The sequence below is a fragment of the Coregonus clupeaformis genome, unplaced genomic scaffold, assembly GCF_020615455.1.
Source record: "Coregonus clupeaformis isolate EN_2021a unplaced genomic scaffold, ASM2061545v1 scaf0683, whole genome shotgun sequence".
In the NCBI taxonomy this organism is placed as follows: Eukaryota; Metazoa; Chordata; class Actinopteri; order Salmoniformes; family Salmonidae; genus Coregonus; species Coregonus clupeaformis.
In genome coordinates this window covers 31440-58833 of record NW_025534138.1, presented here as the reverse complement: position 1 = coordinate 58833, position 27394 = coordinate 31440, and the positions used below count along the sequence as shown (strand labels likewise).

At 43.5% G+C, this 27394-nt stretch overlaps 1 protein-coding gene across 1 annotated transcript in view; it reads left to right on the top strand.

Annotated features, from left to right (window-relative positions):
• Positions 1-27394, top strand: part of LOC123485422 (centrosomal protein of 290 kDa-like) — a gene marked incomplete at its 3' end in the record, with an annotated part of 42266 nt that overhangs the window by 670 nt on the left and 14202 nt on the right. Inside the window, exons 3-20 of the mRNA XM_045216323.1 lie at positions 78-212; positions 2322-2445; positions 2606-2772; positions 3008-3146; positions 3455-3555; positions 6018-6128; positions 6234-6337; positions 8004-8088; positions 8274-8389; positions 8689-8789; positions 8892-9106; positions 15206-15327; positions 15560-15752; positions 18215-18616; positions 20111-20262; positions 20614-20725; positions 21040-21495; positions 21749-21864. Of these exons, the coding sequence (XP_045072258.1) occupies positions 78-212; positions 2322-2445; positions 2606-2772; positions 3008-3146; positions 3455-3555; positions 6018-6128; positions 6234-6337; positions 8004-8088; positions 8274-8389; positions 8689-8789; positions 8892-9106; positions 15206-15327; positions 15560-15752; positions 18215-18616; positions 20111-20262; positions 20614-20725; positions 21040-21495; positions 21749-21864 (2951 nt within the window). The remainder of the gene's footprint in view (positions 1-77; positions 213-2321; positions 2446-2605; positions 2773-3007; positions 3147-3454; positions 3556-6017; positions 6129-6233; positions 6338-8003; positions 8089-8273; positions 8390-8688; positions 8790-8891; positions 9107-15205; positions 15328-15559; positions 15753-18214; positions 18617-20110; positions 20263-20613; positions 20726-21039; positions 21496-21748; positions 21865-27394) is intronic.

Genomic DNA, 27394 nt, shown 5'->3' with positions numbered 1-27394 from the left:
TGTTCTTCTGTGAGTGGCCCTGATTGTGTGTGTTTCTATCAGTGGCCCTCATTGTGTCTGTGATTTGGGATCTTCAGAGAGTGCTGGCTGGGAAGGATGAGCAGATCATGGAGTACCAGCAGATGACCCGTGAGCTGAGAGACAAGCTACGCTCAGCCCAGATGGACACGGACAAGAGCAACATCATCGCCTTGCAGCAGTTCAGTCTCAAAGCTAACAATCCTTATCATCTTTATATAAATAAACTCAGCAAAAAAAGAAACGTCCTCACTGTCAACTGTCAATTTATTTTCAGCAAACTTAACATGTGTAAATATTTGTATGAACATAACATTCAACAACGGAGACATAAACTGAACAAGTTCCACAGACATGTGACTATCAGGAATTGAATAATGTGTCCCTGAACAAAGGGGGGGTCAAAATCAAAAGTAACAGTCAGTATCTGGTATGGCCACCAGCTGCATTAAGTACTGCAGTGCATCTCCTCATGGACTGCACCAGATTTGCCAGTTCTTGCTGTGAGATGTTACCCCGCTCTTCCACCAAGGCACCTCAAGTTCCCGGACATTTCTGGGGGGAATGGCCCTAGCTCTCACCCTCCGATCCAACAGGTCCCAGACGTGCTCAATGGGATTGAGATCCGGCTCTTCGCTGGCCATGGCAGAACACTGACATTCCTGTCTTGCAGGAAATCACGCACAGAATGAGCAGTATGGCTGGTGGCATTGTCATGCTGGAGGGTCATGTCAGGATGAGCCTGCAGGAAGGGTACCACATGAGGGAGGAGGATGTCTTCCCTGTAACGCACAGCGTTGAGATTGCCTGCAATGACAACAAGCTCAGTCCGATGATGCTGTGACACACCGCCCCAGACCATGACGGACCCTCCACCTCCAAATCGATCCCGCTCCAGAGTACAGGCCTCGGTGTAACGCTCATTCCGTTGACGATAAACGCAAATCCGACCATCACCCCTGGTGAGACAAAACCACGACTCGTCAGTGAAGAGCACTTTTTGCCAGTCCTGTCTGGTCCAGCGACGGTGGGTTTGTGCTCATAGGCGACGTTGTTGCCGGTGATGTCTGGTGAGGACCTGCCTTACAACAGGCCTACAAGCCCTCAGTCCAGCCTCTGTCAGCCTATTGCGGACAGTCTGAGCACTGATTGAGGGATTGTGCGTTCCTGGTGTAACTTGGGCAGTTGTTGTTGCCATCCTGTACCTGTCCCGCAGGTGTGAAGTTCAGATGTACCGATCCTGTGCAGGTGAGGTTACACGTGGTCTGCCACTGCGAGGACGATCAGCTGTCCGTCCTGTCTCCCTGTAGCGCTGTCTTAGGCGTCTCACAGTACGGACATTGCAATTTATTGCCCTGGCCACATCTGCAGTCCTCATGCCTCCTTCAGCATGCCTAAGGCACGTTCACGCAGATGAGCAGGGACCCTGGGCATCTTTCATTTGGTGTTTTTCAGAGTCAGTAGAAAGGCCTCTTTAGTGTCCTAAGTTTGCATAACTGTGACCTTAATTGCCTACCGTCTGTAAGCTGTTAGTGTCTTAACAACTGTTCCACAGGTGGATGTTCATTAATTGTTTATGGTTCATTGAACAAGCATGGGAAACAGTGTTTAAACCCTTTACAATGAAGAGCTGTGAAGTTATTTGGATTTTTACGAATTATCTTTGAAAGACAGGGTCCTGAAAAAGGGACGTTTCTTTTTTTGCTGAGTTTATATTTCAATTCAATTGAGATAATTCATTGTTCCTGTTAGGGGGACTTCTTGTGCAGATGCAAATTATTTACAAAAACAGTGGCATTGTATACTATATTAGGACATCTCTAAATCTCTCAGTTCAAACAATGTGGTTTTTGTTTATCATCCTTTGTCTTTGAAATATGTGCTGAATTACTGTATTTTCACCTTTTGAAATGCAGTATCTTTATCTTCAAAAAAGGTATGTTTGTGTTCCATGTCCATCTATGATTTCCACTGCAGCTTCTCTTCTTCTTTTGTTTCTGTTCAATCTGTTCTTTTCTCCTGTCCTTACTTGCTCTTCTCTTCCATCACTGACTCGTGGCCAGGTCATATGAGCTAATTGGTGTAAGTTACTCGGTCCTCCATATTTCTTGTCTATTTTGCATACCTCTCTGCTTTCCTTTAATCTCCTTTCACAATATCTCATGTATTTTATTACACAATATTATCCACAAATCAGAACCTGCTGTGATCTTCTGTGGTTGTCCTTGTATTAACGTTGGCTCCGCTCTGCCTGTTCATCCTATTCGATCCAAACAAATAAAATGTTTGTGAATGTCTTGAAGGCTGTGCAAGAGCGGGACAATCAAATCAAGATGTTGACAGAGCAAGTGGAGCAGTATACGTGGGAGATGGAGAGAAATTCCCTGCTCATAGAGGAACTCAAGAAGCCCCTGAAGAAAGACAGAGGTGCGTGTCAAATTCTCTTGTTGTAAAAGCACATGGATCTGGATCCTGTTAAAGGGAAGCCGTTTGGCGCGTTAGCATGAGCTCTTTAGTTTAGTGTAGCCATAGACTCTCTGAAGTAGCATTGTTAGCAATAGCTCATAGGTCCATGGTTTTTCCCCAGGTTTGCCATCAGCCATCCAGCAGAGGAACCTGGACGAGCTAAATGCTAAGCTGCAGGCCACTGAGACAAGAGCACGGGAGGGAGAACGTGTGGCCGAGCTAGCCGAGACAGACGCCAGGGACAAAGAGCTCAGTGACACCCTAAACCACATGAGACTCTACGAGTCTGTAAGTCTGCCCAGCCTGCTCAGTTTCACACACCCAGTCGCTTAAGGGTCCTCCAACAAGCCCAAGTTCTTCTACACTAATCAAAACCAATTCTCATGACCCCTGTGGTTATTCTCATGACTCATGCAACAGGCTTTGTTTTTGAGATGTCTGGTCTGTCAAAGCTTGTATCCTAGATTAAACAAAGTTCGAAAGCCATGGCTGATCTCTCTAGGCTCTCTTTACTGTCCTGCAGGGCACTGATGGTCTGCAGGTGGCCATCGCTGAGATCAAAGAGTGTAAGAATCAGATGAGAGTGCGAAACCGCGAGGCGGAGGCCATGACTACAGATATCAACCAGATGGAAATGAGAATCAACGACCTCTTGGACGAACGCAGATCTAAAGGAAAGACTCTGTAAGTCACAAAGCAAATTAACTAACGTCAAGTCAAATTTTATTTAAAATTCATTTCACAATGTCTCAACACACTTTACAGACAGATTTTTAAAATGTAAAATAAGAACAAGAAACAACAGCAAAGAAATCAAAAACAGAGAGACGGCAGATGCAAAATAAATGTGTTGTAATGTGTTATATTTCATAAAGTTAGTGAATGACCTTAGTAGCTAGACATTTCCGTTGTTGGAGTGGATATCCTTTCATTCAGTTTCTGTTTTTCATCCATCATCCTCTTTCATAAGGTCTGGAGCCCAAAGAGGAAGTGGATCTGACGGAATTCAGAAGAACCGAATCCCTGAAACAGCGGCAGTTCAAAGCAGAGAACCAGGTTCTCACCAAAGAGGTAAATTGGGATGGGAGGGAACCTCTTGACTTCAATTTGACTGTGTCCCAATTGGCACCCTATTCCCCTACATAGTCACTACCTTTGACCAGAGCCCTATGGACACTGGTCAAAAGTAGTGCACTATACTATGGGCACAGGTCAAAAGTAGTGCACTATATAGGGAATAGGGTGCCATTTGGAACAAAACCTTTAGCTCTGCCAGTGGCCCTGTTTCCCTTATGACCCCATTTGACCACACAGATCGAACGACTGGAAGAGGAGAGACTTGAACTGAAGAAACAAATCAGGCGAATGGTCATGGACAAAGGTAAATACCAGAGGTGGGACCAAGTCACTATTATTCGAGTCACAAGCAAGTCTCAAGTCACAAGGTCTGAGTCTCAAGTAGAATGGGTCAAGACTCGAGTCAAGTCCAAGTTGTGCATTCTAACTAGAGTCGAGTCACAAGTTTTCAAGTCAAGTCTCAAGTCGAGTTAAAAATAAGATCTATACATGCAATGACTTGTTCAACTACAAATCTTTGTCTATTTATTGAGGCTACCAGGCAGCCCTTTTCATTATTTAGTCTACAACACATTTTGATTAGCTTATGTAATCGTAAAATAGGGGCCTTGTAGCAGTCGCAAGGGCATGAAATCAGCAGAAGGCAAGGCAGGTTGACGTGTTCAGAGTGTAGATTTATTTACAGGTCTTGTTGATCCAATGGTGAAAGTGCCATATCATCCAACATATACAAGTAGATTTACCAAATATACATGTGCAATAGCCCAAAATAAATAGCCTTTGTATCAGGCTTAACCTGTCCTATCTGAACGGACACAGGTAGAGCAGAGGGCAAGAGTCCCCTTGAGAAACCAAATCGAATATGTCTCAGTATGAAAATGTATGCACTCACTAACTGTAAGTCGCTTCTGGATAAGAGCGTCTGCTAAATGACTCAAATGTAAAATGTCTAACAGGAGCTCAAACAGGTAGGCCTATATAATATAAGCACATGGCCCCCAGAACCATACAATTACCCAATTGGCAATTACAACAAATAAACTGGTTCTACAATGTAAAAGGCAATTCCCACATCCATTGTTACATTGGTACATTCATCTTAATCAGACTTAATGATTATTAATGATATTTCAACACCATGCATACATGGAACAATCATATTCTATTTTCAATGTTCTGACTCCAATGCGTGGAGCATAGGCCACGTAGCCTATTTCTATTTGCACTGAGGCGCACACGCTCCCTTTACACACAACCAGAATTATGCACAACCAGAATGACAGAGACATAGGACACAGACACACGGAACTCCAACATAACCCAGGAAATATGAACAAAGGAAACCATACATTGAATTAAATAAACAGAACTTCTACCTCATGAGTCTTGTGAACATTCATGTGCACAATAAACATTGCGCCCACTCAGAGGGTAAGAAATGGTTGGCTAAATGAAAATGTATCATAGGCCTATCAAACATGAAACAGAAATGTCTACATGTTGCAATAAACGGTATGGGGATGGAATGATGAAACGCTAGCAATTATTGTAGGATTAGATGGAATAAAGATTTACCACATAGGGCCTATGCATTTAAACGTTTGAAAGCAAGAGCAAACATTTCAACAAAAAGCGCTCTCCACTGGCAGGAGTTTGGAGAGCGCAAGTGTAGAGCCGTGCATATGGGGGCGTCTTCGCCACAGTAATAATTCATTTTAAACAAAATCCAAACGCAAGCTTCATGAGTAAATTATACATTTCAAGCGGTTGTTACATACCAAAATACCAGTTGGCCTATGCTAGTAAGTGTTGCCCCATTGCTGATGAGCTTGCAAAGTAAACCGTTAATATTCATGATCACCAAACAATTTTTGGAGCTACATATTTATTTATTATGGCAATCCTCTTCCTATAATTTGACGTTTGCACAATCATATCTATAGCTGTACAAAAATTTCCAAAAATGTGTTTTCACTTTGTTATTATGGGGTATTGTGTGTAGATTGATGAGGGAAAAAAACAATTTAATCAATTCTAGAGAAAGTCAAGGGGTCAGAATATTTTCTGAATGCACTGTATATGCTTTCTTATGTACATCATTTCCCACATGTTTTACAGTATGAGCATCTGAGGAGAGAGCTGAACCATAAGGAGAGAGAGTTGGCGCTTCAGAGGACCCAGACATCTCAGTTTAAATCCAATTGTAGGTACAAACTGGGGTTATATCGTACAGTAGGAAAGGTTGAAGTACGGGGATGGCTACTCTGCATTTCACTAGCTATATGCTGTCAGAATTGTACACTATATCTTCCTCAATACTATTTCCTAGTAAAGGACTTGGTGCTGTCAATGCATTGAACAGATACTGTGGATGTCCAAAGGAATCCCTGTACACAGTTAGATAAGCTCTGCTGTCTTCTTCTATGTGTCCCTTAGTTGAAGCATTGTTTATGTAGAACAAGCAGCTGGAACAAGTTATGAAGGAGATACTTCAGGCAATCCAGGACACTCAACAGAAAAACCCCTCTTCACAAGCTGCTGTCTTCGGTCTGGAGAGGCTGGTCCATGTAAGTGCAGCCAGTTGCACCATCACAGCTGTCCACATTTGATATGTTCTCACTTTATTATACACATTTTTGACCCCAACCCTGCTCCCATGTTCCATGTTCCAGGCCATGATGAAGAACTCTGATGGGAAGTTTGACGCCAGCCTTCACCTGAAGGCCCAGGTAGACCAGCTGACAGGAATGAACGACGAGATCAGACCGGAAATGAGGTCAGCTCGGGAGGAATCTGCCAGCGCCATGAGTCAACTGGTCAAAGGCAAAAAAATTGTATCCAGCTGGCTGGTGACACTTACTGACTTACTGTACAGGATGTAGGGCTTGTTATGAGAAAGCCACAGAATGATCTTTCACTGATTCATGAGTGTAGATCAGTGGTCACCAAATGGTCGATCGCAATCGACTGGTCGATCTCCAAGGCATTCCTAGTCGATCGCGAAACATTTATATAAAAAAAAACAACGATAAATCCTTGCATTCCTACTTTTTCTTTGTCTTGCGCTGTTGCAGATAAGTGTACTTATTTCAGCTGCCCTGTGCGCTGGACAGGTGAAGTGTTCCCATTTTGAACCATTTCATGTGTCTGAAGGTACAAATTCCTCCTACTAGACCTACCGCTAGCCAATCGGATTGCTCAGATCACCGTGTCATGTCTGCAGCTTCCTCGTTGATACTGTGATTTCAAAATGTCTAAAACCATGACAAGAGAGAGACTGTCAACAAATACAGGAAAGAGCTGCTGCTTTTATGAGTGTTCATGTTGAAGTTTTATTCAACTCTGTCAACACTTTTTATTCCACACTTTTATAATCCATGAAATGCGCTTCTCCACTCGCGGTGCAACCAGCACTGGAGCTTCAATGAATGAGTTAGCAAAGTGTGTCGACAGGCTTGCATTGTTATTAGCGGCTGTGTGTTTTTTTAATATAGAGGAATATTTAACTTTCTCTGGTCATAGGAGTAACAAGATGAATTTGTGCATGAGCCAACTTGTTAATTTGTTTTTTTTAGTCAACTTGTTATTTATTATCTTGCCACAGGCAGACCGTTTGGCAAGGCAACAAGGTAGTGTTGTTAAAGGCAGAAGCAGTCAGGTACCTGCAGACTACGAATAACTCAGTGGGAAGTAGTAATGTCATCCAATCCATATAAACCTTTTACATACTGACACTGTAATTTCACTCCACCTCAATAGCTTAAGGCAGGGGTGTCAAACTCATTTTCCCCGTGGGCCGCATTCGTCTTCCCGAGTGGCGCAGCGGTCTAAGGCACTGCATCGCAGTGCTAGAGGCGTCACTACAGATCCGGGTTCAATCCAGGGCTGTGTCGCAGCCGGCCGCAACCGGGAGACACATGAGGCAGCGCACAATTGGCCTAGCATTGTCCGGGTTAGGGGAGGGTTTGGCCGGGCTGGGATGTCCTTGTCCCATCACGCTCTAGCGACTCCTTGTGGTGAGCCGGGCGCATGCACGCTGACTTCGGTTGCCAGCTGTATGGTGTTTCCTCCGACACATTGGTGCGGCTGGCTTCCGGGTTAAGAGAGCAGTGTGTCAAGAAGCAATGCGGTTTGGCAGGGTCGGCTCTCGACCTTCACCTCTCCCGAGTCCGTACGGGAGTTGCAGCGATGGGACAAGACTGTAACTACCAATTGGATATCACTAAATTGGGGAGAAAAAGGAGTAAAAACCAATATTTATAATATTTCATAGCCGTCAAAATGTGCAAAAAATTGTTATCTATCCATCCCTTTTGGAATTTTCGATGCTCCCTGACTGTCTGTCTAGCTTTCTATTCGATGACTGTTCGCAAGCTGGACAGAGTGAAAAGACTATAAATGTAGGTCCATTATGAGTCTGGACGGGACGGGGTGATCTTTAGGACCCTGAATCTCCCCGACGACATGGCCCCATCCAGCACTGAGATCATCAGCTCTCTGAATGAGTTTGCCATTCGACTGTTACAGGTCAGTCTCACCCAACTCCGCCTACAGCTGTTTTCCTAATTGGTTGTGTTTGAGATTGACAACCTTGCAGTGGGCGACTGCAATTGAGTCGATCTCAAAAACGCACCATCTATTGTCTTTCTCTCTGTAACATTTCTCTCAAATGATCTGAGAGACATTTTCACACACACAATGTTATTTTATAGGAGTTCAAAAACGAGGAGGAGTCAAGCCAGCAGCTGGTGGCAGCCTTGGAGGAGTACAAGGGGAAGTTTGCTGTGAGGATCATCTCTACAAGGAGCACCAAAGGTACAGTAGACCAGTTGGTTGGGATGATCTGCAGATTGAGGACCAAACTTACTGTAAATGTATTACAGTGGTGCTTGGCACCTAACAAATCAAAACACACCCATAAGCTTAAAAATATCAACATGGACATCCCCCATTATCGTTAAGAATAGTAATGTCGGGCCAGCCCCCTATTTTTTATGGCACCAGAAAAGGCAATGTGTCATTTGAACGTGGTCCTCGTGACACACCTACGTACACCAAAACTGATACCCACAAAGCTGAAAAGAACACAAAACTCTAACTTATCTCTGTGTATTATGATGATTGTAGTGAGAAGGAGGCCTGGCAGAAGGAGAGACATACTTTCACAGAGATGAAGAACAAGCTAGAGGAGCAGAAGGAGGTGGACAGTGAAGATCAAAGAGTTCAATGTGAGTGACAGAGCCAAACATTACGCATTCACACAAGTGGCTCAAACACTGTATCTCTAAACTTAGGCATTATGTATTTCTAATCCCCTCTGTGTCCAATAGCACTGGCTGGAGGCACTGCAGAAGGATCCAGAGGAGCTGTGGAGGCAGGTGGCAGGATGACGGTGCTGCGTGTGAACGAGAAGACCCTGACACATCGTTACACCACCCTGCTGGAGCAGGAGCAGCACCTCCGCAAGAACAGCAACCTGAACAATGACTTCAGCACCATGCAGGCCTCCGTCACACAGAGGATAGGATACCTGATCAGATACAAGGTACACATGCCCTCTGATTGGCTGAAATGTCGCCATATTGCATACACCTATTGAGGAACAATAAAAGTAGGGTCAAGTGTAGATGGTTTCATACTGCCAATAAATAACTGTGTAGTGTATATTTTTTAATGACTGGTATAGATAATCAATTTAACCCGTTTTAAAGCTGCAAGATGTAACTTTTTGGGCAACCTGACAAAATTCAATTAGAAATGTGAGTTATAGATCTGTTATTTTCATTGAAAGCAAGTCTAAGAAGCGGTAGATCTGTTCTATATGTGTTATTTCTATGCTTCCCATTCTTAAGTTTAGTTTTTTGTGTCTTTTACTTTTGGTTTTGTACCCCAGCTTCAAACAGCTGAAAATACAATATTTTTGGTTATGGAAAATATATTTCACATCAATTTAGATGGTACAATGATTCTCTACACTATGCTTGCTTGTTTTGTCACAAACTGAAATTAGGCAAACTATTAGAATTTTAGCAACCATGAAATGGTGGAGGGAGTTCTGCATTGTATACCTTTAAGGAAGAATCAATAGTTTTCTTTACAAGACTTGATATAGCATTTTCTTACTTTCCACTTTTGTAGGAAATAGCTGCTTATAAGATGTCAGGGCTGCAGAAAGAGCCAATAAACAGTACACAGAGCTGATGGTGAAGTACAGGGATATGCTGCAGATAGACAACCACCTGGTAAAAAGGACCACCAACCTTCAACACCTAGAGGTAGGAAAACAACAATATATACATTACCGTTCAAAAGTTTGGGGTCACTTAGAAATTCGAAAGAAAATAAAAAAAATTGTCCATTAAAATAACATCAAATTGATCAGAAATACAGTGTAGACATTGTTAATGTTGTAAATGGCTATTGTTGCTGGAAACGGCTGATTTTTAATGGAATATCTACATAGGCATACAGAGGCCCATTATCAGCAACCATCAGTCCTGTGTTCCAATGGCACGTTGTGTTTGCTAATCCAAGTTTATCATTTTAAAAGGCTAATTGATCATTAGAAAACCATTTTGCAATTATGTTAGCACAGCTGAAAACTGTTGTGCTGATTTAAAGAAGCAATAAAACTGTCCTTCTTGAGACTAGTTGAGTATCTGCAGCATCAGCAATTTATTTGATTATAGGCTCAAAATGGCCAGAAACAAATAACTTTCTTCTGAAACTCGTCAGTCTATTCTTGTTCTGAGAAATGAAGGCTATTCCATGCGAGAAATTACCAAGAAACTCCGGGATGCTGACCTTCTAGGCAGAGTTGCAAAGAACTCTGTAGCTCAATTGGTAGAGCATGGCGCTTGTAACGCCAGGGTAGTGGGTTCGATCCCCGGGACCATGCACACATGACTGTAAATCGCTTTGGATAAATGGCATATTATATTATATTATATTATTTTGTCAGACCTCAAATAATGCAAAGAAAATAAGTTCATGTTCATTTTTAAACAACACAATAGTAATGTTTTAACTTAGGAAGAGTTCAAAAATCAATATTTGGTGGAATAACCCTGATTTTCAATCACAGCTTTCATGCGTCTTGGCATGCTCTCCACCAGTCTTTCACATTGATGTTGGGTGACTTTATGCCACTCGTGGCGCAAGAATTCAAGCAGCTCAGCTTTGTTTGATGGCTTGTGACCATCCGTCTTCCTCTTGATCACATTCCAGAAGTTTTCAATGGGGTTCAGGTCTGGAGATTGGGCTGGCCATGACAAGGTCAAGTTTTCTTCCAGGACAACCTTGTACGTGGCTTGATTTATTCGTCCTTGACAAAGACAAATCTGCCCGATTCCAGCCTTGCTGAAGCACCCCCAGATCATCACAGATCCTCCACCAAATTTCACAGTGGGTGCGAGACAATGTGGCTTGTAGGCCTCTCCAGGTCTCCGTCTAACCATTAGACGACCAGGTGTTGGGCAAAGCTGAAAATTTGACTTATCAGAGAAGATGACCTTACTCCAGTCCTCTACGGTCCAATCCTTATGGTATTTTGCAAACCTCAGCCTGGCTCTTCTTTGCTTCTCATTGATGAAGGGAGCCAGAAACTTTTTTCTAGCTTTGCACGACTTCAGCCCTGCCACTAGGAGCCTGTTTTGAACCGTCCTCGCCGTGCACTTCACCCCAGCTGCCGTTTGCCATTATTTGTGTAGGTCACTTGATGTCATCCTACGGTTGTTGAGTGACATTCGAATGAGTTGGCAGTCATCCTGGTCAGTAGAGAGTCGTTTTCGCCCTCTGCCAGTCTGTAGCTTTGTTGTCTCCAATGTCTGCTGCTTGACCTTGTTCTTATGAACCGCCGTCTTTGAAATGTTAAGGATGGAAGCAACCTGAAGCTCACTGTATCCCTCTGCCAGTAAAGCCAGAATTGAAACCTTATTTTCCTCACTCAAAACTTTCATTTTCAACTCTTTTGGCATGGTCAATAGTTATTTTTTGATTAATATTACTTTTGAGGTACTATTAGCACTGTTTATATATATACAGTGGGGGAAAAAAAGTATTTAGTCAGCCACCAATTGTGCAAGTTCTCCCACTTAAAAAGATGAGAGAGGCCTGTAATTTTCATCATAGGTACATGTCAACTATGACAGACAAATTGAGAAAAAAAATTCCAGAAAATCACATTGTAGGATTTTTAATGAATTTGTTTGCAAATTATGGTGGAAAATAAGTATTTGGTCACCTACAAACAAGCAAGATTTCTGTCTCTCACAGACCTGTAACTTCTTCTTTAAGAGGCTCCTCTGTCCTCCACTCGTTACCTGTATTAATGGCACCTGTTTGAACTTGTTATCAGTATAAAAGACACCTGTCCACAACCTCAAACAGTCACACTCCAAACTCCACTATGGCCAAGACCAAAGAGCTGTCAAAGGACACCAGAAACAAAATTGTAGACCTGCACCAGGCTGGGAAGACTGAATCTGCAATAGGTAAGCAGCTTGGTTTGAAGAAATCAACTGTGGGAGCAATTATTAGGAAATGGAAGACATACAAGACCACTGATAATCTCCCTCGATCTGGGGCTCCACGCAAGATCTCACCCCGTGGGGTCAAAATGATCACAAGAACGGTGAGCAAAAATCCCAGAACCACACGGGGGACCTAGTGAATGACCTGCAGAGAGCTGGGACCAAAGTAACAAAGCCTACCATCAGAAACACACTACGCCGCCAGGGACTCAAATCCTGCAGTGCCAGACGTGTCCCCCTGCTTAAGCCAGTACATGTCCAGGCCCGTCTGAAGTTTGCTAGAGTGCATTTGGATGATCCAGAAGAGGATTGGGAGAATGTCATATGGTCAGATGAAACCAAAATATAACTTTTTGGTAAAAACTCAACTCGTCGTGTTTGGAGGACAAAGAATGCTGAGTTGCATCCAAAGAACACCATACCTACTGTGAAGCATGGGGGTGGAAACATCATGCTTTGGGGCTGTTTTTCTGCAAAGGGACCAGGACGACTGATCCGTGTAAAGGAAAGAATGAATGGGGCCATGTATCGTGAGATTTTGAGTGAAAACCTCCTTCCATCAGCAAGGGCATTGAAGATGAAACGTGGCTGGGTCTTTCAGCATGACAATGATCCCAAACACACCGCCCGGGCAACGAAGGAGTGGCTTCGTAAGAAGCATTTCAAGGTCCTGGAGTGGCCTAGCCAGTCTCCAGATCTCAAGCCCATAGAAAATCTTTGGAGGGAGTTGAAAGTCCGTGTTGCCCAGCAACAGCAACAGCCCCAAAACATCACTGCTCTAGAGGAGATCTGCATGGAGGAATGGGCCAAAATACCAGCAACAGTGTGTGAAAACCTTGTGAAGACTTACAGAAAACGTTTGACCTGTGTCATTGCCAACAAAGGGTATATAACAAAGTATTGAGAAACTTTTGTTATTGACCAAATACTTATTTTCCACCATAATTTGCAAATAAATTCATTAACAATCCTACAATGTGATTTTCTGGATAAAAAAAATCTCATTTTGTCTGTCATAGTTGACGTGTACCTATGATGAAAATTACAGGCCTCTCTCATCTTTTTAAGTGGGAGAACTTGCACAATTGGTGGCTGACTAAATACTTTTTTTCCCCCACTTTTTTCCCCCAATCTTTACGAAGATTATATACATATCCTTTAAAAATATATATTTTCCTTTATTACTTTCCAACCCCACCACCCCTCCCTTAATTGGAGTAAACTAGTGAACAACAACGCTTAGGCCTATACTTCCAGCTTATACATACTATATACATTTTATGGACACAAAGTCTATTTTATAATAGTTATATTTTGTTAGTTTTTACTCCTGAACTTCCGCTACCCTCAACCTCTCCGATCATTTTCATGATGTCCATCCGGTTTGCTTCTATATGCCATATCTTTCAAACTGTGGTCTTTCACAAAAGTTCTTAACCTATATACTTATTATGGACACAGTATGTTTTACATTAGTTATCTTGTTGTTATTAGTTGTTATTAGTCCCAACCTTCAGCTCCATTCAACCTCTCCCATCTATCTCTTAACGCCATCCATATTGGATTTCTATTTGCCATATATTTTTCAAATGTACTGTGATGTTTCACAAATGTTCTGAACCCTTCTATTCTCATTGTTTCTACAGATTGTAAATTGTAAATAAACAATTTTGCTAAAGTATTATTATATTATTGATCAATTGACTTTGACTTTTCAGATCACCCAGTAGTGCTATCTGCAGGGTTAGCTCCAGGTAAATATTGCAATCCTTCAGCCATTCCTGGACCTGTGACCAAAACCAAGCTACAAATGGACAGTACCAAAACAAATGATCTAATGATTCTGTCTCTTCGCAGCAAAATCTGCAGAGCTGGGAAGATTGTATCCCCCATATAAATAACATTCTATTGGTAGCAAGAATTGTGTATAATAATTTAAATTGAAACATTTTAAGTTTTGAATCCGGTGTCGTATTGCGTATCAGTTCATAAACCATTTGCCATGGAATCGGTACGTCAAAAATATGATATAATTTACGAAGATTATACCTTTTTTAAACATTTTCTCAAAAAAAGTTTTTTATCAATTCGTATATTTGAGTTTAAACACTTTGTTGCATTATTTGTTCTGTCGTTTCTGGAGGATTACATTGAAATTGCAACCAACTTTCTATGGCTTGTTTTAGAAATAGTGATATTTGGGAGATGAGTTCCTTTTCAAATAACTGAAAGTGAGAGGTTGTAATCTGAATAAAGGGAAAAGGCCATTCTTGAACATGGGGTGAGACAATCTTACTAATTTGCTAGAGAACCAGTTCGGATTTACGTATAACTTTAATATGACTGAAGCTTTTAGTGATAGGTCTAATGCTTTAATATTTAATAATTTCTGTCCTCCGAATTCATATTCATTATATAAATAGGCCCATTTAATTTTGTCTGGCTTGCCGTTCCAAATAAAATTGAATATTTTTTTCTCGTATAATAAAAAAAAAAACGTTTCGCTAGGTGTAGGCAAGACCATAAGCAAATAGGTAAACTGGGATCAGGGTGATTTTTTTCCACAAATAGACAGGTATTTACTTTTCCATGGTAGCAAGATCTTATCTATTTTTGCTAACTTTCTGTTAAAATGTATTGGAATGAGATCATTTATTTATTTTGGAATATGTATACCGAGTATATCCACATCACCATCAGACCATTTTATTGGTAAACTACACAGTAATGTAAAAGTTGTATTTTTTAGTGATCAGTACGTAATATAGTAAATTTATCATAATTTGGTTGTAATCCAGAGAGGTTAGGAAATGTATCTAGATCCTCTATGAGGCTGTGGAGGGATTCAAGAAAACATGAATCATCAGCTATGAATAGCAGGCCTGGTTTCCCAGATTGTTCATAGTGTTCTATTGTTTCCAGTACTTGCCTTATATTATCTCCAATGTATCGTCCATGTAAAAAAAACCTGTCTGATTAGAATGAATAATGTCTGACAATACCTTTTTAATTCTATGCGCTGTACATTTTGCTAGAATTTTTGCATCCCAACACTGAAGTGTAAGGGGCCTCAAATTATTGTTGCTAACTGTACATTTTTCCTTATATCTTAGGGTGAGAATGTGTCCCTTGGTGAGCACATTTCTGCCCTCAATAAAGAGCTGGAGATTACCAAGGAGGAACTCCACACTCTGGAGCAGGCATGGGAGCACACCAACACATTAAGTATGCAAAGGTTCACAACTGAGTGTGTATAATTTGATACGCTTTTCATGTCTTTTCTATTTTCACGTTTAGAACATGGAGATGGCGTGCCAATCGTTGGATGACAACATAGCATGGAAAAATTCACCCAGAGACAAACAAAAAAAGTAACTGTGAAATCAGTGAGCTCATAGTGTCTCTCAGAAGCCCTGCTGTGATTTTTCACCTGGGATCATTCCTTTGCTCTCGGGTGGTGAGAGCAGCATGGACAAAGCAGCGAAGGCGGTGTCCAACAGTGAGATTGTTTCTGCCCCCGGAAGGATCACCATGCTGGAGATGAAGGATCAGAATGCGCGGCAGAGGGCCGCCTCAGGAACTCCCTCAGATGAACACCTCAGGAACTCCCTCAGACAGGTGGAGGAGCGCAACGTGGAGCTGGAGACCAAGTTCACCGAGGTAGGAGAGATGAGAGAGCTATCTTCATAGTGAAGGAGTTAGGGAGGGAATAAAGTAAAAAGACAAATCTCTGTTTCCTGTGGCAATGGACATTAAAGGAAACTTCTTCTAGAATTTCATTTGATAGTTTATTGGATAGTGACAGATACAAACACATGGACACATTGAATAAATAATCAGATTTTGCATTTTATAGATGGTGTGTACACTGAGTGTACAAAACATTATGAACACCTGCTCTTGCCATGACTTGGACTGACCAGTTGAATCCAGGATAAAGCTATGATCCCTTATTGATGTCACTTGTTAAATCCACTTCAATCATTGTATATGAAGGGGAGGAGACAGGTTAAAGAAGGATTTTTAAGCCTTGAGACAATTGAGACATGGATTGTGTATATGTGTGCCATTCAGAGAGTGAATGGGCAAGACAAAATATTTAAGTGCCTTTGAAAGGGGTATGGTAGTAGATGCCAGGCGCACCGGTTTGCGTCAAGAACTGCAACGCTGCTGGGTTCTCTTTCAGTCGACTCGGTTCAACATCTCACTATGGGACACGCCCTCTTTTGCGGTTCATTGGTTGAAACCTTATTAAATCATGCCTAACAGGCCAATCAGAGCTTTGTGGGTGTACGCCCTGCATGTCTATATAACACACTGCACTGCTCTGGTTTCCTCATTCTTTGCCCCTTCACGAGTCTATTTGGTTACTATCTGGTTACTAGCCCGCTAAGCAGCTTTCTTCAGAAAACTCGTTCTCAACTTAACTGTTCCTTTCGGTGTGGGTTACCACCCCACCACGGAGCGTTGAGTGGCTTATTTTCTATTTTCAGGAATTCTGCTAATTTCAGCTTCACTTTCCGCGTGAAGTTACCTCAGTTAGCTTGTTAGCAGCACCTTTTGTCATTGTCTAGCTATAGTACACCTGTTGCCTGGCCTACACACAATTAGCATCATTAGCTAGCTAGCTCCAATGCTTTTGCATCCCGTCAATAGAAGGTTCCCACAAGTTTTAGCTACTTCTACCCATGGTCTCTAGCTGTCCGTCAGTTCCCACCTTTCGGAGTTAGCTAGCTGAACTTTCGAGTGTCTTAGCTAGCTAGTGGGCTAACGGCACCGCTGGCATTTTAGCTAGCAACCTCTGGGCTAAAGTTCCATTCGGTTTGTTTGGTTAGCATGAGCGGTGCTGTTTCATTCAGTGTGTCACCCCACCGTTGAAGCACCGTCCCTTTTACATTCCCCTGTGAAAGATAACCGAGTCGGCAATTGGTATTTCATGCGACGGTTTGGCCAGCTGGCTATCATAACTCAGGTAAAGATAGCCAGCTAATTAGCTAGCATACCTGGTAAATCTTTCTGTTTCTGCTTACCTGGCTCAAGCTCACGTTACCCCGTGTCTCTCCCGACTTCACGTCCTAGTAGCAGCGTGTGGAGTAGCTAGCTAGCTAGCTAACCCCCTACAATTCCATTTGCTTTCGTCCGTCCTGGTCGAAACAAGATGTCTACAGGCTTACTGGCCAAGTCATCAGGGAAGGGGGAGAAAAAGCAGTGCAAGCCTAGCAAAGCTTGCCCTGGCAAGTCCCGGACGGATTCCCATCCGCTCTGTACTACTTGCCTCAGCGTTGAACACGCAATGGAGGCTCTTGTGTGCATTGCACTCAGCTGGGCTCCGGTGTCCTTAATGTAGAGGGAAGTACATGGGAAGTATTGCCCAGGCCTCGTCCTTGCTCGAGGACAACTCCGCTGATAACGAAGTCCCAGAGGAGGGAGAAGCTACTCAGGCATCCCCTCCACCTGCGCTTCAGGCTGATTCGGAGAACCCCCATCTTTCCTGGAGGGGCGGACCTTCCTTAATTCCGACAAATCCGGAAGTGAGGATGACAGCATGTCTCTTGCCGCATCAGGCAGCGCCCTCTCTGACCAGGAGATGGATTACACCGCTGAAGAAGAATTTCTCCCTTCTGCTCAGTTTGTGCTACCCAGCCAGACTGAAGAGGTAGGGCAGGAGTCAATAACTTACCTCCCCTTTTTCGAGGCAATCAGACGTGCTGCCACCAAACTTGATGTTGAGTATCCCACGCCTCCCCCACCTTCCAAGAAGACTAGGATGGATGGAATCTCCTGTCAGAGTAATTCTACAATTCTACTTCCCAGACTGTCTGGAGTTGTTGGAGTCTTCCTGGGTGGAGCCACTCAAGTCACCTTCTCCTGTGACTGGCTACCCCCACTTGGATATTCACGGCATGGAGTCATCGGGATAACTCAGCCTTCTTCCCGTGGAGCCTACCCTGGCTGAGCACCTCGACACGAAGGCTTTGAGCTCCTGTTACTCTGCCCCCAAGCTCATTCATCCCAATGACCGCTTCACAGCGTCCATATATGATAGGATCTACTGATCTGCAGCTCAGGAGGGGCACTCCGTGAACGCAGCGTCCCTCCTCTCATTCTACATGGCGGTACAGGCTAAAGAGCTGTGCGACTCCCTGGCGAACGGTGGCACCGTCGACCAGGAGCAGTTAATGGAGCTAAGTCACCTTGCCAACCATACCAAAAGGGTGTCTGAGAAGGAGATGGGAAAGATCCTGAATGGACAGATCGATCCCACCAGACTATTTGGACCAGCCATATCGGAGATACAGCCGAGGTTCGATTCTAAGAAAAAGGAGACTGAGGCTCTGGGCTCCCTGTTACCATGGAAACAAGCCCCGAAGCCCCAGAAGCCCTTGTTCGCCCAGGTCGTCACCATGAGGCCTCCCTCCCAGAACAGGAGGAACACTAAGAAGCCTCAGCAGGGCTTCGTCAGCCATTATGACTTGGTCCCCAAACCCATCCTGGATTTACGGCACCTCCACAAGCATCTGAGAGTATACAGATTTTGAATGCTAATGTATTGCATGCTGTTAGATTTGATTCGGCCAAACGAGTGGTGAACGATGCTTATTTCCACATCAGAGTTTATCCTGCACACAGCAGATATCTGAGGTTCGCCTTCGAGGGCATAGCTTACGAATATCATACGGTCTGTCCCTTGCCCCACGGACATTCACGAAGTGTGCCGAAGCCGCTCTAGCCCCCCTACGGGAGAGAGGCTTAAGAGTCCTGACGTACATCGACAACTTGATTGATCTGCGCGGACACTTGGGCTCAGGCAGCGGCGCACACATCCCAGCTGTTGTCGCACCTGCTCGCTCTAGGCTTCAGGATAAATCGTGCCAAAAGCTCGCTCTTACCGACCCAGCAGAAAATAATTTGGGATTGACGAGACAGATCTTGCTATGGAACAGTTCCATAGCAAGATCTGTCTCGTCAATCCCAAATTATTTTCTGCTGGGTCGGTAAGAGCGAGCTTTTGGCACGATTTATCCTGAAGCCTAGAGCGAGCAGGTGCGACAACAGCTGGGATGTGTGCGCCGCTGCCTGAGCCCAAGTGTCCGCGCAGATCAATCAAGTTGTCGATGTACGTCAGGGACTCTTGTCCGTGGGGCAAGGGACAGGCGGCTAGTTGGGCTTCCCCTCACACCTTTGTGAGGTTCTATCGCCTGGACGTTACTTTGCCCTCCCTGGCACACATAGTCCTTGGCGCTGGAGCTGAGTAGGATGGATCAGGTACGTTACCATGTAGCACATCAGGCTTCTCAGGAAACGGCCTCTGGGCAATGGAGCATTTTGCAAGTGTCCCATAGTGAGATGTCGACTGAAAGAGAACCTTGGGTTACGGGATGTAACCCCGGGTCTCTGAAGGAGAGGAGGGAGCCATCATACCAGATTTCCCCTCTTGCACGACTCGTGGAAGAGGTAGTTATTAGAATGAGGAAACCAAAGCAGTGCAGGGTGTTATATAGACACGCGAGGCATACACCCACAAATATCTGATTTGCTGTTAGGTATGATTGAATAAGGTTTCAACCAATTACCCGCAAAAGAGGGCTTGTCCCATAGTGAGATGTCTCCCTGATCTCCTTCAGAAAACCGGGGTTACATACCGTAACACAAAGTCTTTCGCACTCAACAGTTTCTTGTGTGTATCAAGAATGGTACACCACCCAAAGGACATCCAGCCAACTTGACACAACTGTGGGAAGCATTGGAGTCAACATGACCCAGCATCCCTGTGGAACGCTTTAAACACCTTGTTGAGTATATGCCCCAACGAATTGAGGCTGTTCAGAGGGGGAAAAGGGGGTGCAACTGAATATTAGGAAGGTGTTCCTAATGTTTTGTACATTCAGTGTATAGATCATGCTAATTTTCAACACCTGTCTTTAGTAGAGAACATGGCTGGACAAGGCCATGCAATGACCTGGATTATGTCTAATAGTGACACAGAGCCACTAACATTAAGTGTTGTTTCTCCCCAGCTGACAAAGCAGTACCTGGAGACCCAGAGAACGGAGCGGGAGCTGAGAGATGAGCTGGCCGACAGCGTGTCTAAAGACGCCAGTGATGCCGACCGCTCCAGGATCACCCAGCTGGAGAAGGCTGAGGCCAAACTCAGAGTGGAGGCCTCAAAGTACATTTTTATTTTTTTAGTACGTACTACATCCACTCATTTGTAATCTGTGATATATCCTCCTGTTACCTAGTTCTATTTACAAGAATGTGATTCTGATTAATGAAATTGACCTAATGCCCTAGCCAAAATATATGTTGCCCTGATCGCATCCCTGATTTAGTAAGCTTTACTACTACTGCCCGGTAAGCTTGCGTTTTATGTCAGTCGTGAAGAAAAAACAAATAATAATAATAATAATAGTAATGTATGCACTCACTAACTGTAAGTTGCTCTGGATAAGAGCGTCTGCTAAATGACTAAAATGTAAAATGAATGGGATAAGGTGCAAACCCCATGCTGTGTATCCAGGTTGAGGGAGGTATCTGACGTGGCTAATATGCAGGTGTCAGCCCTGGAGGCAAGACAGCATTCCAGAGAGAAGGAGGTAGAGGCTCTGAGGAGACAGGTCCTCGACTACCAGGTAAGACAACCCAACCCTTACACTATTCAACTCTATTTAACCCCAGTCATCAAACTCATCCTCATTCTATTCAAGTAACACAACCTCGAGATGAGAAATCTTCTTATTTTCAATAGTTGACAAAGTTGAACTATGATTCCAGAGCTTTTCAAAATAAACAGTTGTGAGTGAGGCTAGGTTGGAGTGCTATGCCTGGGTATTTATTGTGCATAGTTTGAATAGCTAGCTACCATGTTGCTCAAATATATCTCACTACTAGCATTGTTGCTAATGCTAACATTTTCCTCCTGCTCTGTCTTGCTTTGCTTACCCAGTCCCAGTCAGACGAGAGGGCCCTGATCGCCAAGCTCCACCAGCACATTGTAGCTCTGCAGCTCAGTGAATCAGCCACTGTAGGGAAACTAGAGGCCACCACCACCCGGATACAGCAGCTGGAGGCCTACAAGCTTCGCGCAGAACAAAAACTGGACGCCCGCGAGAAATCGCTGAATCATGCTCGCCAGGAGGGCCGGAACCGAGCCAGGCATCTCCAACAGACCATCCAGTCTCTCCGCAGGCAGTTTGCCGGAGACCTACCCTTAGCCCAGCAGGAGAAGTTCTCTCAGACCATGATGCGCCTGCAGGAGGATAGAGGGACCGTGCAGGAGGAGAAGAGGAGAGTGGAGGAGGAGAGGAGGAGGGCAGAGGGGAAGGCACAGGAGCTGGAGCTGAGGCTGAGAGGGTTAGAGGAGCTCATAGCGATGCTGAAGGATGTGAAGGGAGCTCAGAAGGTGGGTGGGCAAGGACGGACTGTTCCAAACACTATAGCCCTCTTGGTTTTCATTAGCTCAGTACTGTTATTCATTACAGGCTAGTATTGCTATCCCTCAGTGTCTTAATTGCAAAAGCCCAACTCTGCCATTGTATAGCTTTTCTTCTCACTGTGGGCCAGTACTATAACTATTCCTCTTCACCAAACTCCAGTACATTGTCTTCCATGGAAAAATATGTTTTTCCTCATGTTTTCTTTATGAATGTTCTCAGGTGAACGAATGGCACAAAAAGTTGGGCCGAGGCGAGGCGAGGCCGGGAGCTGGAGGTCCAGAGAGAGGAAATCAGATACCTGAGGAGCCTGGTGGCCGAGCAAGAGAAAACCATCCGTACCCTGGAGGAGGACAGTGTACAGCAACACACTGTGAGAAGAGAAAGCACACTTCAGACAGATAGGCAGGCACTTTTCACAGACAGAGAGAGAGACACACACACACACAGAAATTGAATAAACATACACACACATATTCACCCCTTTTGGCCATTAGAAATGTGAGTGGAGCAATTTCATCTGTTTACATTTGTCTTCAGTGAGTTTATGAATCTGTTTACTCTTGCAGGCTTAAAACATGACCTACCTCACGGCAATAAATATGTACATTTCATTTCTCTCCAGTTCTGGTTTGGGATCGCTTTGGAATGTGAAATACACTACCGTTCAAAAGTTTGGGGTCACTTAGAAATGAAGCTGCCATTTGAGGACCTGTGAGGCGTCTGTTTCTCAAAATAGACACTCTAATGTATTTGTCCTCTTGCTCAGTTGTGCACCGGGGGCCTCCCACTCCTCTTTCTATTATGGTTAGAGCCAGTTTGCGCTGTTCTGTGAAGGGAGTAGTACACAGTGTTGTACGAGATCTTCAGTTTCTTGGCAATTTCTCGTATGGAATAGCCTTCATTTATCAGAACAAGAATAGACTGACGAGTTTCAGAAGAAAGTTATTTGTTTCTGGCCATTTTGAGCCTGTAACCGAACCCATAATTGCTGATGCTCCAGATACTCAACTAGTCTCAAGAAGGCCAGTTTTATTGCTTCTTTAATCAGCACAACAGTTTTCAGATGTGCTAACATAATTGCAATATGGTTTTCTAATGATCAATTAGCCTTTTACAATGATAAACTTGGATTAGCAAACACAACGTGCCATTGGAACACAGGACTGATGGTTGCTGAAAATGGGCCTCTGTACGCCTATGTAGATATCCATTAAAAATCAGCCATTTCCAGCAACAATAGCCATTTACAACATTAACAATGTCTACACTGTATTTCTGATCAATTTGATGTTATTTTAATGGACAAAGAAATTGCTTTTCTTTCGAAAACAAGGACATTTCTAAGTGACCCCAAACATTTGAACGGTAGTGTAGGTTTATTGCTTCAGTGTACCATGACTGTGGGCTTTATAGTGATAATGTCATCGCCCCATGACTTTGAGAGTCAGTCATAATAGGAACAAGAGGAGAACATAAAATACTTGTTCTCTCTATTCATGTATTTGATACTCAGATGGTTTAGTTTTATCCAGCCCTAAAAACACAGTGCTCCAGATGCACTAAATACTAGTACTGGTTGCTTCAGACAATGCATGTTCTCCAAATCCTGCCATGCTAGGACAATGGTTGTGTCCAAAATGGCACCCTATTCTCTATAAAGTGCACTGCTTTTGACCAGGGCCCTATATGGGAATAGGGTGCCATTTGTGACACAGACAAAGTTATGATGACATGGGTTAGTCAGTCTGATCAAGCTCTGTTTAGACCAAATTAATGCACTTCTTACAGGAGAATTGGAGAAAAGGCATTTGTGTTTAACACACACAGAGGCATGTTGGGAGGCACAGAGGCATGTGCGCAGAAATCACAATATCAAACAATTGGGTTACTGTAATCATCATTGGATCATAATTGGATCAAAGTGTCCTCCGCATGCAATGTTTTGCTCACTGTCCTCCTAATTTCTGCAGAGCACATTGGAGTATAATTATTGTAGGCCTGCACTGACAGGCACGAGTAGTCTTTTAATCATGCAGTCGAAATATGTGTTTTTGAGTTGAAAGCGAGCCTAGCCGCGTTTGCACATTTGTTGATAATCATGGGTAGTGAGTTATTTGCCTAGTTATAGCAATGAAAATCCTGGTAAAGTCATGGTGTGTGCATCACCTGCGTGTGTGCCAGTGGCCCATGCCAGAGGAGCGAGAGAGAGACATTTGCACAGCAGGTCAAATAATGACAGACTAACTAGCTAACCAGCCAAACTACACAATATGTTTTGAATTGGCTTTCTGCTAGTTAACTATTTAGCTATTAGCATGCATTGATGTCATTGTCATGTCCGATGTCCTAAAATAACTTTCCACCGGCACTAGTGTGTAACGCAAATGGCCAGCCAACACACAGTTGATACTGGTGTGCAGTTGATGAAACCAATGCTGCATACTTTGGTTGTAAAACCATCTCTCAAGCACTCAACATTGGCAGTGATTCTCCTCTATTCAATACTGGCCATGTAATTCTGACAAAGTTAAAAAATATTCTTAGAATAGCCTAATTGACAGGTAACTCCGATGCTGTCAAGATCTCCCCTGAACACTGAATATTTTAACCTTACAAATAGAAAAACATCTTAGTTAGCTACATCGCCCACCTTAGCCATTGGAGCCCTGGTTCATTGAATGAGATAATTATTTTATAAAGACATAAATAGTATTTGGTTGTAATTGTAATGTTGCAGGGTGGCCAACCCTCCTCCTGGAGAGTCCAGGAGATCTACTGGGTGTGCAGGCTTTTGCCCCAGCCCTGCTCGAACAGACCACATTGTAAAACAAAAATCAGCTGCTCAACAGGACCTTCATAAGCAGACTCTGGTGTGTTTGAGCAGGGTTGGATAAAAATCCTGCACACCCAGTAGCTCTCCAGATGGAGGGTGTTTTATACAGTAGCCTATCAGTGCAGTATTTTACTTTGTGGGGGGTTAAGTGCTTTGCTCAAGGCCACAACGGCAGGAGATATAATACATGGGAGCAGAGACCACTTTCCATTGTCCATACTTGCGATAATAATGAATGTTATTTTGTGAAGTGGTTCCTTGCATCATACAACACAATTTTCAGTCACCTTTTTGGTCCATGGTGTTCCACACCAATTTTTATTTTTGGACAAGTGACTTCAGCATTCGGACAAGTAAAAAATCAGTCCTACTTGTTCGAAGCCCTGAAGCTTCAACTGAAATGTACCCAGGATTGTTGACGTAATATATGAAGCAACCACGTAAAAAAGGACAAAAAGTTAATTGAAAACATTGTTGGCTGGTTTTGAGCTGATGCGAGACAACATTAACTCTGACTTCGGAATGAAAATTGTCCCTCACATCTCATATGTTGCCTGACTACAATATTTGATCTTGATACGTTAATAAATACATATTGTATTAATTTTGGCATGTTTAACTGCCTGGAATATCCACTGTAGTGCCTTTTGTTTTGCTAGCTAGCCAGCCATGAATAATTTGTAGTTAACGTTTGCCATCTACTTTTCATAACAACATTAGTTTTAGGTCATTTTCTTTTACATGTAAAACTAGCTGGCTAGATAGATTAATATGATTCACATATACAGTGCATTCAGAAAGTATTCAGACCCCCTTGACTTTTTCCACATTTTGTTACGTTACGTTACAGCCTTATTCTAAAATGGATTGTTTTTTCTTATTAAAAATAAATAAATCTACAATCAATATACCATAATGACAAAGCAAAAACTGGTTTTTAGAAATGTTTACTCAGTACTTTGTTGAGCGATTACCTTTGGCAGCGATTACAACATCGAGTCTTCTTGGGTATGATGCTACAAGCTTGGCACAGCTGTATTTGGGGAGTTTCTCCCATTCTTCTCTGCAGATCCTCTTAAGCTCTGTCAAGTTGGATGGGGAGTGTCACTGCACAGCTATTTTCAGGTCTCTCCAGAGATGTTCGATCAGGTTGAAGTCCGGGCTCTGGCTGGGCCACTCAAGGACATTGTCCCAAAGCCACTCCTACGTTGTCTTGGCTGTGTGCTTAGGGTCGTTGTCCTGTTGGAAGGTGAACCTTCACCCCAGTCTGAGGTTGTGAGCTATCTGGAGCAGGTTTTCATCAAGGATCTCTCTGTACTTTGCTCCATTCATCTTTGCCAAGATCCTGACTAGTATCCCAGTCCCTGCCGCTGAATAACATCCCACAGCATGATGCTGCCACCACCATGCTTCACTGTAGGGATGGTGCCAGGTTTCCTCCAGATGTGACGCTTGACATTCAGGCCAAATAGTTCAATCTTGGTTTCATCAGACCAGGGAATCTTGTTTCTCATGGTCTGAGTCCTTTAGGTGCCTTTTGGCAAACTCCAAGCGTGCTGTCATGTGCCTTTTACCGAGGAATGGCTTCCGTCTGGCCACTCTACCATAAAGGCCTGATTGGTGGAGTCCTGCAGAGATGGTTGTCCTTCTGGAAGGTTCTCCCATCTCCACAGAGGAACTCTAGAGCTCTGTCAGAGTGACCATCGGGCTCTTGTTCAACTCCTTGACCAAGGCCCTTCTCCCCCGATTGCTCAGTTTGGCCGGGCGGCCAGCTCTAGGAAGAGTCTTGGTGGTTCCAAACTTCTTCCATTTAAGAATGATGGAGGCCACTGTGTTCTTGGGGACCTTTAATGCTGCAGAATTTTTTTGTTACCCTTCCCCAGATCTGTGCCTCAACACAATCCTGTCTCTGAGCTCTACGGACAATTCCTTCGACCTCATGGCTTTGTTTTTGCTCTGACATGCACTGTCAACCGTGGGTCCTTATGTAGACAGGTGTGTTCCTTTCCAAATCATGTCCAATCAATTAAATTGACCACACGTGGACTCCAATGAAGTTGTAGAAACATCACAAGGATGATCAATGGAAACAGGATGCGCCTGATCTCAATTTCGTGTCTCATGGTAAATGGTCTGAATACTTATGTAAATAAGGTATTTCTTTTTTATTTTATTTTTATTTGCGAAAATGCATTTTTTAAGAAAGGGTTTTCCTTTGTCATTATGGGGTATTGTGTGTAGATTGATGAGGCAAATAACAATTTAATCAATTTTAGAATAAGGCTGTAACAGAACATGTAAAAAGACAAGGGGGTCTGAATACTTTCAAAATGCACTGTATCTTGCTGATAATTATGAAGTTACACGCTTGCGTTTGCTTTACGTAGGCCTAGTTATCTTGTTTCGTCTGTATTGGTCATGGTAATGCAGTAGCATGGGAGTGTGCAGTGCTTCTCAAGTGTACATTTTTATTCCGTCTCCACACTCGTCCTCACAAGAACATACTCAAGAGAACGTCCTCGGAGAACGAACTCGGAGCATGAGAGTGTGGAGCATGGTAGTATGCATATTAAAAAACCCCCAGGTTCAGGAGGAGCGTCAATTGTCTTGGGATCAGAGAGAGGTGGAGCGCCAGCTGTACCTCTATGAGAAACAGCAGAACCAAATCATCGGCTCTGCCCAGAAGGTCCTGTATAACACCAGACACACACACACCGGTTGTGCCCCAAATGGCACCCTAATCTTCTTCTTTTATGGTATAATGGCGGTCCTCAAACAAGCGTTTAAGGTGCATGCCGCCACCTACTGTGCTGGAGTGTGGTCATTCACGGTCACTCTACAATACTATAAAATAAAACAAACCCATAATCCTAAATCCCCTTACCTACTGTAACTGCTAAGAAAGTAAAAAAGAGCCCTATTAACTTCTAACAGACCCTCCTCATCCCCCAAATCCCTTCCAAACCCCCTCCAACTCCATTGACCCTACACTTCAATCTGTCCCTGTCTTCAACAACACATGCTCCACCGTT